The following is a 12,745-nucleotide window of genomic DNA, read 5'->3' on the forward strand; positions in this document are numbered from 1 at the left end:
ACACACATACAGTTGGCCTAGAGCAGCCTCTCATCCCCGCTTGGGCCCACGCAGGGAGAGAGGCTGGACCAGAGGGTAGCTGTTACCTCTGTCCAGAGCCACCATCCCACAGAGAGACATAAAGTGGAGGCTGAGCAGAGCCAGTGCTGCACCTCAGCAGTGTCCCAGTACGCACAGAGGGTGCAGCAGCCACACAAGCACTTATCAGCCTTCCCCAGCATGTTTAGGCTGCTGGAGGCCAAGGGAGGCACCACAGGAACCACCACCAGGCTCAGCACAGGAAGAACCAAACACAGCCAGAGCTACGGCCTTATCCCATGCCCCAGCAGAAGGCAAAAAGGCTTTGTCTCAACCTTCCCATGCAAGTTTCATCCATCCCTCCTCCCACCGGCAGCCAGCCCTTAGGCAGATGTGGATGGAAATGCCCAGGGAGCCCCTGAGGGTGCCAGGGCTGAGACCCACAACCCTGGGGCAACCAGGTGAGGAACAGAGGCTGGAGCTTGTAACAGGAGGAAGATCAAGGCAGGGATTATTTGCTTACAATCTTTATTGGAGTCATACAAAAGTTGCCAAAAAGTGAAAAAATACACTATATACAAAACCATTTTCCTTGTAAGGAGAGGAGTGTCCAAGGTTAAGGAATTATCATACTGTGCTTTCAACTGCAGCCCCTGATTCTGCTTGTGGCCTTTTCTCTGTCTAAAAGGAAAGAGAAGGGTTTGTGTTTTTTTTTTTTAAAAAAAAACCAAGACACCACCTTACAGCACCAATTCATGCAGCAGTTCAAGGTTTCTGTAAGTTGAACACTTAAAATTACTACTTGTGCTTTGCTGGTCTTCAGAGGCCAACACTATCCTAAAATATTGACATGTAACAATTGTAGCCCAGGTAAGTAAGAAAACCCAGGAGTATCAAAAATACTTTGGGAAAAGGCCCTGTGCTGTAGTTCAGCCTGGCTCAAACACCCAGAAGATGTTTCTGTCCCACCCCACAGGCAAGTCTCCACAGCTGGTGTCTTCCCAGCCCAGTGTCGGACACCACAGTAGAACATGCATCCTGCCAGCTGGGGAACGCTCCCCATCCCATCCGGGAAGCCTTGTGAAAAGACCAGCAGGCAATAAAACCAGTACATCTACCAGGCACAAGCCCATGCCTGAACAGAGGGAAGGGAAGGAGAAAAACCCAAGAAGCATGACACGGACTCCTGACTCAGCTGCCCACCTCCTCTTCCATTTTTTCTGGAACCTCATTTCCACTGGGGACAGCATCAGCACCACCATTGACAGCCAGTTCTGGTTTGGATTTCTTAGCTTCATTCTCTCCCTGTTGGGTCTCCTCCTCTGGTTTCCTCTGAGAAGAAAATTATTTATAGTCTTCACAATGTACAAATTAAAGTTTAAGCTTTTTATTTTTTTAGACTTTTTTTTAGACATCACTGCACATTTATTCAACTTCTACTTGCCAGGTTCAAGACAAACTTCACTGTTACGATTTAACCAAAGTTCTGAGGCTTTGGCACAAAGGTCTCAACTGGAAGGCATTTCCATTAAGACATTTAGGTGCTAATATCCGTAGTGCCAAATTATCCTTAGTTATAGTTCAGCAAGGAAACACAACTGCTGAGCCAGGTCACTGGTAAGGGGGTAGATCTAGGGCATCTATCACACTTACAATCACCTCTGTAGAGCGCAGCAAAGCTGCTCCGGGCAAACCCAAACTGAAAGAGGCTGATACAACACAGGCCAGGCTGCGCCACAGCAGCATACAAAATAAGATCCTATAGGGGATAACTAATTACATCAAACAGGAAAATAGCGCTCAATACAGCATCTCTTTAGAGGCAGCTTATTAGTACCATTATACTGGCTTTGCTATTCATTAAGTCCAGTTCTCCATTTCCACTTGGAAAGAAGGGATTCCAGCCCAGGCTGGTTGCTTGCCCTTTTCTTAAGATCTGTAGGCAACCCTGCTCTTCTTGCAGATGCCCTCTTGCAGAAGAGGGCACTTGTTCAGAGAGCACCTGCAGAAGCCACACAACTCTGCTCTGAAGTTAAACCAGTGCAGGTCAGGCAGGGTGCAGAGCCATCAGGAGCAGTCTCCTGGAGGCTGGGTGGCTCCCAGTGGAAAGGGGTTTCACACATTGTTTCTAGTTTTGCTTTTAGAGTGTTTTTTTCCATTATAGGGCTAAGTGAAGAAAAAAAAAGTTTTAAGACAAGAAATCCAATTATACAGAGTAAGCCAAGAGTGCTTTAACAAACTGTTCAACTAGTAATTTCTGGACTCACCTTTTTCCTGACTAGGTGAGAGATGTCTGTAACACACTGAGATGCACCGTCAGCTGCTTTTCTCACTGGAATCTGTTACCAGACATTGACACATGAGTAACAGCAAACAGCAATCCTCAGAGCAGACAGGAATTATCAAGATCCATCTTAAGTTAACTTACTGTGGAAACAGAGCCACTGTCTTCACGTTGTGCAAAGCCAGATGTAGTTCCAACCTTAAGAAAAGCAGAAAAAACACTGAACAAGTTCTGGCGAGACCATATATGCTTGTTTAGAGAAGGACAGAAAACCCAGATCCTTGACGCCTCAGTGCTGCAGCCTACACTCATACACCAGACAGATGCAACACTTGAGTCTATTCTCACATTTGGCTGACCTGTTGCTGCCCCAACACATTCAACTGCTATAGAAGCCCATCATATTCCAGTTTAGTTTGGAACAGTTAGTGTTGGTGCACTTACTAAATAGCCTCTCTTCAGGCGTCAGCTGCCTTAGTTCCCTCCTCACAATCACAGCCTGTAGCATCCACCATCAGCCCCCAGTCCGTACCACCAAGTCTGAGCTCCTTCCACTGCTGGTTTACAAGTGTGACTGGAAGAACGCTTGGTTAGAAGGAAACCACTGGGTGCACTAACCAGAGTTGCTTTCAGCGCCTGCTCAGCTACTCTTGCACTCTTTTGAGACTCCTTGGAATCTTCTATCTTTTCTTTAATTTCAGGAAGCAGTTCCTTTAGTTCTTCGATCTCCTTCTCATCTTCAGGGGACCCACTTTCTGCCTTCTTTATTCGCTCAGTGAGCATTGCTAGGACAAAAGAGCTATCATGGCAAAAAAATCTCAAGACAAAGTAGCTGTCCAGTGATCCTGAGGCAAGTACCTGCTAACACACTGTTTCAACAATTCTGGTATCAGTACAGCCCGTTACCACTTTCAGACCCACAAATGTTTGCGCAGCAAGGCAGTAAGCACACCTAAGTACTTTTAAGGCAGTTAAAGTCTGCTCTGACTCGTGAAAGCTCTCATTCACTAGGCAGTTTTAGAAATCCTCTTACCCATTCTCTTGTCAATGACTTCCATGGATTTACCGAACTGCAAAACTGCCTCATCAAACTGGCTGTTGTAGTGGTACGCCAGCGCCAGCTGGTAGTGACTCTCAGCTAGCAGGCGGTCGTGAGCCTCCAGGTACTTCTGCTGTAGGGCCAGGCAGGCCTGAAACTCTTCTATAGCCTGTGTGTAGTTTTCTGTAGGAGAAAGCCACAAGGTCTTTGCAAACCACACTCACTTATCCAAACAAGCAAGATCTAAACCCTCATTCAGTTACTCCCCATTTTATTACACTTCATATAGCCTGAAAACAGAACCACCGTTGAACACGGCAGTTCTGTTCAGCAACAGGCTGCTCTCAGACTACCAAGTGACAACTCTGCCTCCCCCCTCAAAGACTGATTCGAGTCCAGTTCCTCTCGTTCTCCCAGGAGCGCTTTGTCTACTCACAGCAACACTGCTAACGAAGCAGCTGAGTCAAAGCCAGGCACACAAATCCTGATTTACCCACTACCAGAAACCGTACGTAACTGCTCCCAACTGCAACTTGAATCCAGAGCTCAGGACAGCCCCGGCTACCTTCCAGTCAAGCGCTCCACTGAATGCATTCTAGTGACACAAGACACAACCGTTTTGTAGCCCCGGTCCAGAAACCTGTCAGATTATTTCCAATGCTTGCCATAACGGAAAACGTTACACTCTACTTGGATTTAACAAGCTTAAGACATGTTTTTAACTGAAGGGCAAATAAAGACACATTAGAAAGTGAAAACCTGGGGCTTCCTTCCCACTCCTTTTTTCTGCTGCATAAGAGCCTTTCCTGACCATACCCCAAAATTTTGGAAAGTCTAAGACAGTCAACCATTTTCCATTTGTGGTCTTTATGGTTCTGGAAGTGGCATGGTACTGACACCTCCCACCAAGCTCAGCGACTCACTGTTTCAATACAGCAGGTCTCTCCCAAGTTTCTGAAGATAACCAAACCCTGCCTATAAAGCAGAACACAAGGCTGGTTTTGATCTGGTAACACGCTACCTCCCACTCAGCCTTCCTTCAGTGTTCTGGAAAAGCACAAAGTACCCTGTTTAAGACACCAACTCGTTCATCCCTTGATTCCAAAGCTTCTCACATGGCTGCACTACCATAATCAGACAAAGCTTATTTTGCTTTCATCTTAACAGCCTTAACTCACCTCCATTCACTTTAAGTACAAAATCGAGCACAACAGAAAGTGGAACTGAACACTCTGTACGTAAGCATTAATACTAACCAGATTCAATGCTAACTTCTCCTAGCTTTAGATGAGCTTGAGCCGCATGGAGCTGAGCTTCTTTTGTTTCTTGTCTAAATCAAGAAAAAAGTAGTTTTCAAAAACTGATCAGAATATGCCACATTCACCAATTGCTTATGCCACCTCCCACTTACAATGAGTTTCTCTAGCACATATCCAAATTAGGACTTCAGTATTTACCTCTTGTAGATGACTTTTGCTAACTCCAGCATGTCCCAGGCTAGCTCAAGATTTCCAATTTCATCCTCCTCACTTTCCTGTAAAGACTAGAAATGCATTAAAGATTGAGTGACTTGGTTGCATATCACATCAAACACCAGCACTGAATTTCTAAGCAGCATTGTCAAGGAATAAATTTCTTGAAGAAGTCAACAGTTTACCACTAGGAGAAAAAAAAAACAACAAAACAAAACACACAGAGCAGAAGTTATTGCATCAACCAAGATTTTGCCTGCAGCAAAGATGTTTTAAGTAGAACATAGGCTTACACTGTCGTCAGTTGATACAGCCTTAATTCTTTTTTCCAGAAATAACAGGGCACCAAGCACCAATATTATCCCAAGAGTAGGATTTCATTTAAGGTGCTGTTTAGATGAACCAAAAGCTAAGTAAAGGAGTTCCATGTTCCGCTTTTCAAATGAGCTTTTGAGCTTCCATTAGAATAGCCTGAGGAACAGACCGATATTCCAAACAGTTGTCTAGCATGCTTAGTAGCACACTCTAACAGGCTTCAGATTTTTCCAGGTGTTTTGACTGCTATATCAACATAACACCTCAGATTTAAGCAGCACTACACTTCCCACTAAATCCCCATCCTAATCAGGACTTCCTGGACTGGGTGCATTCAACATACACAGGGAGCCAACAAAACAAGCGGAGAATGAACTCTTGCAAGTAACTAACTTTAGCCACAAGCTAAAGCAACTGTCCCTGCCTGTCCCTGCATTCACCAGGCTGCTTTACTCATCAGTAGACTGCAAGCATTTGTTTCAGCGCAGCTAAACAAGCCCAAGTTTACAGAGCTGAGCAAGATTCTGCAACGCAGACTATGCAGAACACGCTGCTTCTTTAGGCAATACTGGTTTTCAAAAGTAATTTCCTACACAAGACTAAATGAAATACACATGAGCTCTTATAAAGGCTTTAACATGACATTTAGATAAACACTGCACTCTCCTATGAGCACACATATCAGAGCTCAGCAATCTCACCTTGTCTTCTACTGTCAATTCATTCTCCTTATCATCTTCAGCTTTATCATTTTCTTTATCTTCCTCTTCAGATTCTTCTGTTTCTACAAGGAAAGTAGATGAACAACACTTGTTGTTATGCTTGCTTCATATGGAGTCAGGCAGAATAAATATCCAGCCCTTATCCTTCCAGTGACAGGTTAGATGTGTGATGCAAGAAGAGCACAGATACATTAAATGCTCAGCAGCAGCCATCTTGCTGAAAGCGGTAGGCACCATAGACTAAAGTAGTTCCAGGCTGCCTTAGCCCTTGTTTTAAGTTTAACTTCACATTATCTAGAACAGAAACTAACACAGGATTCAGTTCTCACAAATTCATTGTGAACTCCCACTGAAACCACAGGATGCTGGACTGAGCTCTGGAGGTACCGGTCAGTTGCTGGACTTCATGCTACAGATAACAGTTTTCAGCAAGATAGCTGCCAAACTGTGTACAAATAAAGACTATTTCTGAATTCATGTTCCTCATGTCAGACACATCAGCAATGTTATTAATGAATCTGTATTGTGCAGCACTGATTTGACTTCTGATACTATGTAGGAGCACTACATGATCTATTCTACTTGTAGAAAAGATTTTTGGGAAAGTGTGCAATGAAGGAGTACGGCTAGTAACTTCAGAGCATTGGTTGACTTGCATGCTAAGGTCACACGCTTAGTTCCCATATCATGACTGCTAATTCCAGAGTAACATGAGCTTGATGGGACAGAGACTAGAGAACCCTCACCTACCACTGAGATGGCCAAACCTGTATCAGGACAGCTCAAAGGTAAACCAGAGGAGGTGTTAAGAAGTTAAGACTTTTTAAGTAGTGGGAGAAGTCTGGAATGACACAGTACTAGATGAGGACGTTCAGGAGTGTCCTCAGACTAGCAGAGTTGGGGATGGTGGGGGAAAGCAGCAGTATTTGTACATAAGCAGCCTTTCACAGGATAACGATGAGTGGATAACTATTCTTAGTTTATGTTCAGTCATACTACATCCAGACAGACACCTTGTTAGGCAGCTGTTCCACCAGTGAGGTTCACTCTGCTCAGCAGTACAAATCCTGTCAGTGTCCAAAAGGATTTAGTCTGAATGTTTACCACTCCTAAAATAAGGCTCTTCCTCTGAAGCAAAGTTTCAATTATCAGCTCATCAATTAAGTTGTGCAATAGGAAGCACTGGCCTACTAAGACCATGCAAGTAATACTTCAGCAAAATGTGCAAGTTTTACTAAGTTACTCTAACGTAATCCAGAAAACAGCTACAGTGAAGCAGGGAAGCAGAATGGCAGAAAAAGCTAGAGAGCTGGAAGACTGTACTAGATAGTAACAATAAGCCTTCAGGTTCCAAGGCAAACTAAGTTTAGATTTGCCAACTAAATGCTTACTTGTAATTGTCAGAGAGACTCAAAGGGAGAGCTCCTTCCCCCCCACTAAAAGCGTATTTACTTTTCTTTTTAATGTATTCAGCTGTTATTTTTCTGCTCCACTTTTAAAATGAAGTATGGTTATAACCAGAGACAACTTGTGCTTCCGAACAACTTGTGCTGAAGGTTAGTGCAATACACCCAGACGCATGCAAGTGAACATCCATTCAGTATTCTCCACGAGCCTAGCCGTTACTTACACATTTCACAGGGCTCTAAGTTTGCTTTGAAGATTTGCTTTGCAGTTAGTTAAGCGTTAGTCTAAAGAAACTGAGACCATTCCTTGAAACTTTACTTGGATGTAAAATCCTCCAAAAGCCCCTTTACTGTGCCTTTTCCTTATTCTAAGGCAAACAGAAAATTCTGAATGGAACACTTTTTACCCATTGTTAGCCAAATCCATCAAGTCATCCACCCACAATAACTTCTCCTCTCACTGTTACCTTCTCCCTCTTCCATCAGGTCATCTTTCTCTTCTTTTTCTACCTTAGCACCTTCACCCTCTTCCACCAGGTCATCCTTCTTTTCCTCTTTCTCTACCTTAGCAGCTACTTCAGCCTTTTCTTCCAAGTCATTAGATGGCTCTTTGCCCTCTGTGGGCATGGGTTCCTTTGAGGACTCTGGCTCTTTGGACTCATCTGGCTTCTCTTCTGCAGCAGTCTCTACCAGCTCTTGTTTCTCCTCCACCTTCTTCTGTTCAGCTGCTTCTGCTGCCCCTTCTGCAGCTTCTTTCTGCTCCACAGCAACTGCTGCCTGCACTTCCGCTGTCACTTGCGCTACTGCCTTCTCTTCTTCCACAGCTGCCTCTGCCTGCCCTTCTACAGCCTCTCCCTTTTCCACAGCCAGATCTTTTTCTGTTGCTTTTGCTGTCTGCTCTGCCACATCTCCCTTCTCTTCCACAGTCACTTCTCCAGCTTCAGCCTCTTCTACAGAGGCTTCCACCTCCTTGTCTGAAGCTTCTATCATTCTCTCCTTCTCCTCAGTTGCCTCTGCTACCTTGTCTTCAGGCACCATCTTCCGCTCTTCTTCCACTACCTTCTCTTCCACAGCTGCTGTTTCTTTTGCAGCCTCCTTTTCCACAGCAACCTGCTGTTTCTGCTCTTCTGAAGTTACTTCTTTTTCCACAGAAGCCTCTGTCTTCTCTTCAGCCTCTTCAAGCTTTACATCCTTGTCAGCAACTGCTTCTTCTGTTGGTTTTTCTTCCGTGATGTCTTCCATTTCAACATCCTCTTCTTTGATTTCCTTCTCAGATAGTACTGGAGACTCTTCTGTAGACTTTTTGGCCTCTTCTTTTTCCCCCATGGCATTATATACCTGTTCTCTCAACTCTTCCCTTGCTTCTTCTACATGATTGAGGAAGCATAAACATTTCTTCGAGTTTAGTGATAAAAGACATTAATGGGCACTGACAATACCACCCTCAGACCCTCCAGTGTGTTGGTTTGTCACCAAGTTAGATGACATTCCTAAGAGGTCCATTTTCAAAGTACAAGGAATTAAGATACAACCAACATATTAACTTGAAATAAGCAAACCCTTCCCCAGACTGCATTATTGCAAGCAGCTGCTCAAGCAGTGTGCAGTTTTGCGCGCTAGCATTTTTAGTCACAGCTAAGCAAGAGGTGCCAGTGCTTTTAATAGTCTGGATTGACAGGAATTCCTGTATTATGTCCAGCTGCAGGTAGTATAAAATAGTTACTGTTCTTGGGCTTTTTACAGAGACTCTGACCTGCCCTACTACACACAATGTACTGCTACAAGGTTACAAAGCAGTTCCAGTTGACTGTGAAGCTTAAGAAAGCAAGTCTGAATGCAGTGCTTCAGGACACAGACACCTGGTGACCCTTTACGTGTGCTTTCAGTGACCAGTTCCTCGCAGGAGTTTAAGGGGTTTTTTTTTTCAATCTTTAACAAAGATTAGAAGAATAAAAAAAGTCCATTCAGGCTGCTAGGAGTTTCAACAGAATGATTCAGGCTACTCAAGATACCGATGGACTGAACTTGGATCATTCAGACAAGAAAATGCACCTTGGTGCCTCCACGACAGGGCAGACAGCTTTACATACCATCAACAGTTGGTAATGCAGACTCATCTTCAGCTTTTTCTTCTTCCTCTTCAACCTGCACCCCTTCTAAGGCGTTTCCCAGCACACCATTTTCCATTCTAACAAGAACAAAAGTTTGTTATCCCTTAGCTCTTGTAACAACACCGCACAAGCTGTAATACCACGGCCCATCCCACCCAGTGCAACCTTGCTTACATGAAGTTCAAGTGTAACCCTGCCTATACAATGGTGAAATGCTGTTACGGCAGGCAGATTCTTAAACAAATGAGAAACTGTTAACATACCTTGCCAATTCCAGGAGAGATTTTCCATAATAAAAAAAAGCTTCTGCACACTCATCCGCTGTCTCACCATATTTTTTACCCCTACAAAAGCAACGAAGAATTATTTGCCTATGCCCGCTTCAGATTTTAGTACGTAAGCTTGAAAGCGAAAAATGCCTGACAGGAAGAATCAATTTCTTGGCTCGTCTTCCACAGTTTCAAATAACGGGTGCTCCTCTCAGCTAGATGTGGCTCTCAAACATCCAGCAAAGTAAATTAGTCTAAAACCCAAAGAGGTGTCACCCTCAGAGAACGATCAAGACTAGTAAACATGTTACTAGCAAATAACACTGTCATTTTCATATTAACGGTCATCACAACCACACTGCAAAATAAAATACCAAATCCCTTTTTCTCCTTTGGGAAGCGCACCAGCAATTACTACCACAAAAGCTGTCTAAATTGCATACCAACTACAGTATTGTCCAACACTTGGGTTCAATTTGAACAGTTTGTCCTCTCCTCGTTTGTATTATAAACACAGCAGCATGTATGAAGTAAGAATTGCAATCTTTCCTGTGTAAGCCACATCAGTATAGTCAAGCTGAAACCCAAGCCCTATAAAAACACACAAAACATTCTATTACTCACAGTAAGCTCGCAGCTTCTTGGAACGCATTGACAGCAGCCGGAATATTTCCCATTACCAAGTGTTTCTGTCCTAAACCCAATAGTTTCTTTGATTCTCCATCCACATCCATACTAGAGGGGAGAATAAATCAAATGCAGAATCCTGTTAGTTTCCATAGTAATTTCACATCCAGCTTTCAAACCCTAGTCAGCTTTATACAACAGCAAGTTGCATACATTACAATGGTTGGTTTGAATTACCAGGGTAGGGGTGGTTTGATTTTGTTTAAATCTGGACCAACTTTTAATTCTGATGGCCAAGGGCAGACAGGTTGATTTTGCCAACCACCGCAAGAAGCTGGTATGACAAAGGATGCTAAAGAATATATTTCAAGTTGTTGCACACCAATACAATAGCCATGCATTTGAGAAAAACAGATGCAAGCCTTAGTTTCAATTCAGCACATCTCCCGTGGCTCCATTTCCAGAAGGAGCATCCCAGTGCAGCACCTTGAAGTGGGACAAGAGCTGCCCACAGAGGTACTGCTACATGCTGGCCACATACTTGTGCCTCCCAAACGCTTTCCAAGCACTAACTCACAGAGCAGAAGGTTCCTAAACAACAGCTAGTATTTGTGTTATTTATTAGCCCTTGAAAGAGCTTTGTTGCACTAGCCTGATGCAGACTACCAACGGGTGAGGGCAAGTACCCGGCACCTACAGTGCCCGCAGCAGCTGAACTTCAAGCCCGACACAAGTGAAGGGCGAGCGTTCTGCTTCCACTCGGCCACCCTGCACCTCACGTATTCGGCTACTGACAGCTCCAGCTCACCTGTCTGTCTTGTCTGTGGACGTGGAAGGAGCTGCCAATTCCTCTTCCATCCTGCAAACCAAACATCGAGGAAGGGTTGGTAACAGGCCACCCGTTCCGTGGCGGGGCGAGCCTCAGGGTGCCCACCGGCCGCCCCACCAGCCCCGCCGGTCCGGTGACGGTCTGAGTTACAGGCTGCCGGGCAAGCAGCCGCTCCCGCCCTCAGGCTGCACCGCAACAGGCCCAGCCAGCGGCTCCGCAGCCCGGGCCGCCCCCCGCACACCGGCGGCGACCCACAAAACGCGGAACCTTGTGTTCCACGCCACCTTTCCAGCCAGGGAAGCAGCGGTGCGGCCGGGCCGCCCTCCCGGCACCGCTGCGGGCGGCCGCTGGGCCCCGGCCGGCAGCTGACAGGAGGGGGCGGGGGCGGCGCTGGCGGAACAAAGGCCGGGCGAGGCGGGCAGCGGCCGGGCCCCCCGCCCCGGCAGACAATGGGCGCCTTTCCCGCCTTCCCCCGGCCCCGCCCCCGCCATTGGCGCCAAACCCCGGCGGCGGCTCCTGACGGGCTGGCGGCCCGCCGCCACGTGACGCTGCGGGACCACCCACCCCCGCCCCCCCGCTCCCCCTCCCCCAACCCGGCCCACAGGCAAGGTTCCGCGGCATCGGCTGCCCCCAACAAAGATGGCAGCAGCCGCGCAGGGGTCACGTGGTGGCCCCGCGCGAGCCGAGCGGGCCCAGCTGGCGCTGGAGGAGCGGGACGGCACGTACCACCGCCGGTGGGGGGGGGGGTAACGGAGGTGAGGCGGGGGCACGGGGGGCAGGGGCGGCAGCCCAGCCGGCGCCCCCAGCCTTCCCCCACCCCCCCCGAAAGGAAATCCTGCCCGCCGCCCCCCACCCCTCCCGTCACCCCCGTGGCGCGAAAGCGGCCCCCTCGCCCCTGCCGCCACCCCCATCCTCCGGACACGCACACACCGGGACCGGGACCGGCCCGCGCGGCCCTACCTAGTCGGGGAGGCCGGCGCGGGCTCAGCGCGGGGGGGAGCGGCGACGGCCGACGCTTGCATAGAAGCTGCTGGAGAGAGGGGCGGCGGCGGCAGAGTGCAGACCCCTGCCCCTCCGGCTGCCTATATACCCCCGAGGACACGCCCCGGCCCGCCTCGCGGCGCGCGCACGCCGCGAGAGGACTACCGCTCCCGGCATGCCGCGCGCCCGCCCTCCGCGGGACGCTCGGGGCTCCGCCGCGCGGGGCTCGCTGGGAAGCGTAGTCTCGGGGGGGAGGCCGCGGCGGGGCCGCGCGGCACGCCGGGAAGTGTAGTGCCGGGCGAGGCGGGGCGGGGGTGCGCGGGAGGCGCCGGGAAACGGAGTTCGGATGGGAGGGGGGGCGCCGCCGCGCGGCACGCCGGGAAGCGTAGTCCGCGCCCGCCCCGGCCCCGCCGGGCCCGCACTGCGCTCCGCACGCCGGGCTGGGCGGGCCCCGGGGCAGGGCGGCCGTGCCGTGGGGGCTGCCCGCGGGGAGAAGGGCCTGCCCCGGAGGCGGGGGAAGGTTCGCGCCCCGGCGCAGGCCTCGGGCCGCGGGGAGGGCGAAGCGAGCGCCTGCTCGGAGCCCGGGCCTGCCCCCGCCCCGCGGAGCCTTCCGCTCCGTAGCCAGGGCGGGCGCTCGCTAACATGGCGCACGGCCAGCGGCACCGCCAGCCC

The 12,745-nt window shown here is 48.6% G+C and overlaps 2 protein-coding genes across 2 annotated transcripts in view; one reads left to right on the forward strand and one right to left on the reverse strand.

Annotated features, from left to right (window-relative positions):
- The window catches only part of IPP (intracisternal A particle-promoted polypeptide), a 106,133-nt gene that overhangs the window by 62,333 nt on the left and 31,055 nt on the right, over positions 1-12,745 (forward strand). The window lies entirely within an intron of this gene.
- Positions 530-12,384, reverse strand: NASP (nuclear autoantigenic sperm protein). Its single transcript, XM_080406114.1, has 15 exons — positions 12,053-12,384; positions 11,072-11,122; positions 10,261-10,371; positions 9,631-9,711; positions 9,347-9,444; positions 7,724-8,623; positions 5,830-5,912; positions 4,799-4,884; positions 4,598-4,671; positions 3,336-3,524; positions 2,921-3,087; positions 2,447-2,500; positions 2,286-2,357; positions 1,222-1,350; positions 530-699 (listed from the first exon to the last, which is right to left on the reverse strand). Exons 1-15 carry the CDS (start codon positions 12,112-12,114, stop codon positions 646-648), a joined length of 2,211 nt encoding a protein of 736 aa, XP_080262240.1. The 5' UTR covers positions 12,115-12,384; the 3' UTR covers positions 530-645.

The sequence above is a fragment of the Falco punctatus genome (genome assembly GCF_963210335.1).
Source record: "Falco punctatus genome assembly, chromosome: 11".
Classification (NCBI taxonomy): Eukaryota; Metazoa; Chordata; class Aves; order Falconiformes; family Falconidae; genus Falco; species Falco punctatus.

Bases quoted from the DNA above. Each gene is read 5' to 3' on its own strand.
- NASP (XM_080406114.1), bottom strand. From the start codon at position 12,114: ATGCAAGCGTCGGCCGTCGCCGCTCCCCCCCGCGCTGAGCCCGCGCCG. The intron at 10,372-11,071 runs GTGAGCTGGAGC...TCTCCCCTCTAG, and splicing joins TCCACAGACAAGACAGACAG to TATGGATGTGGATGGAGAAT. The intron at 8,624-9,346 runs GTATGTAAAGCT...TCAATCATGTAG, and splicing joins TGCATTACCAACTGTTGATG to AAGAAGCAAGGGAAGAGTTG.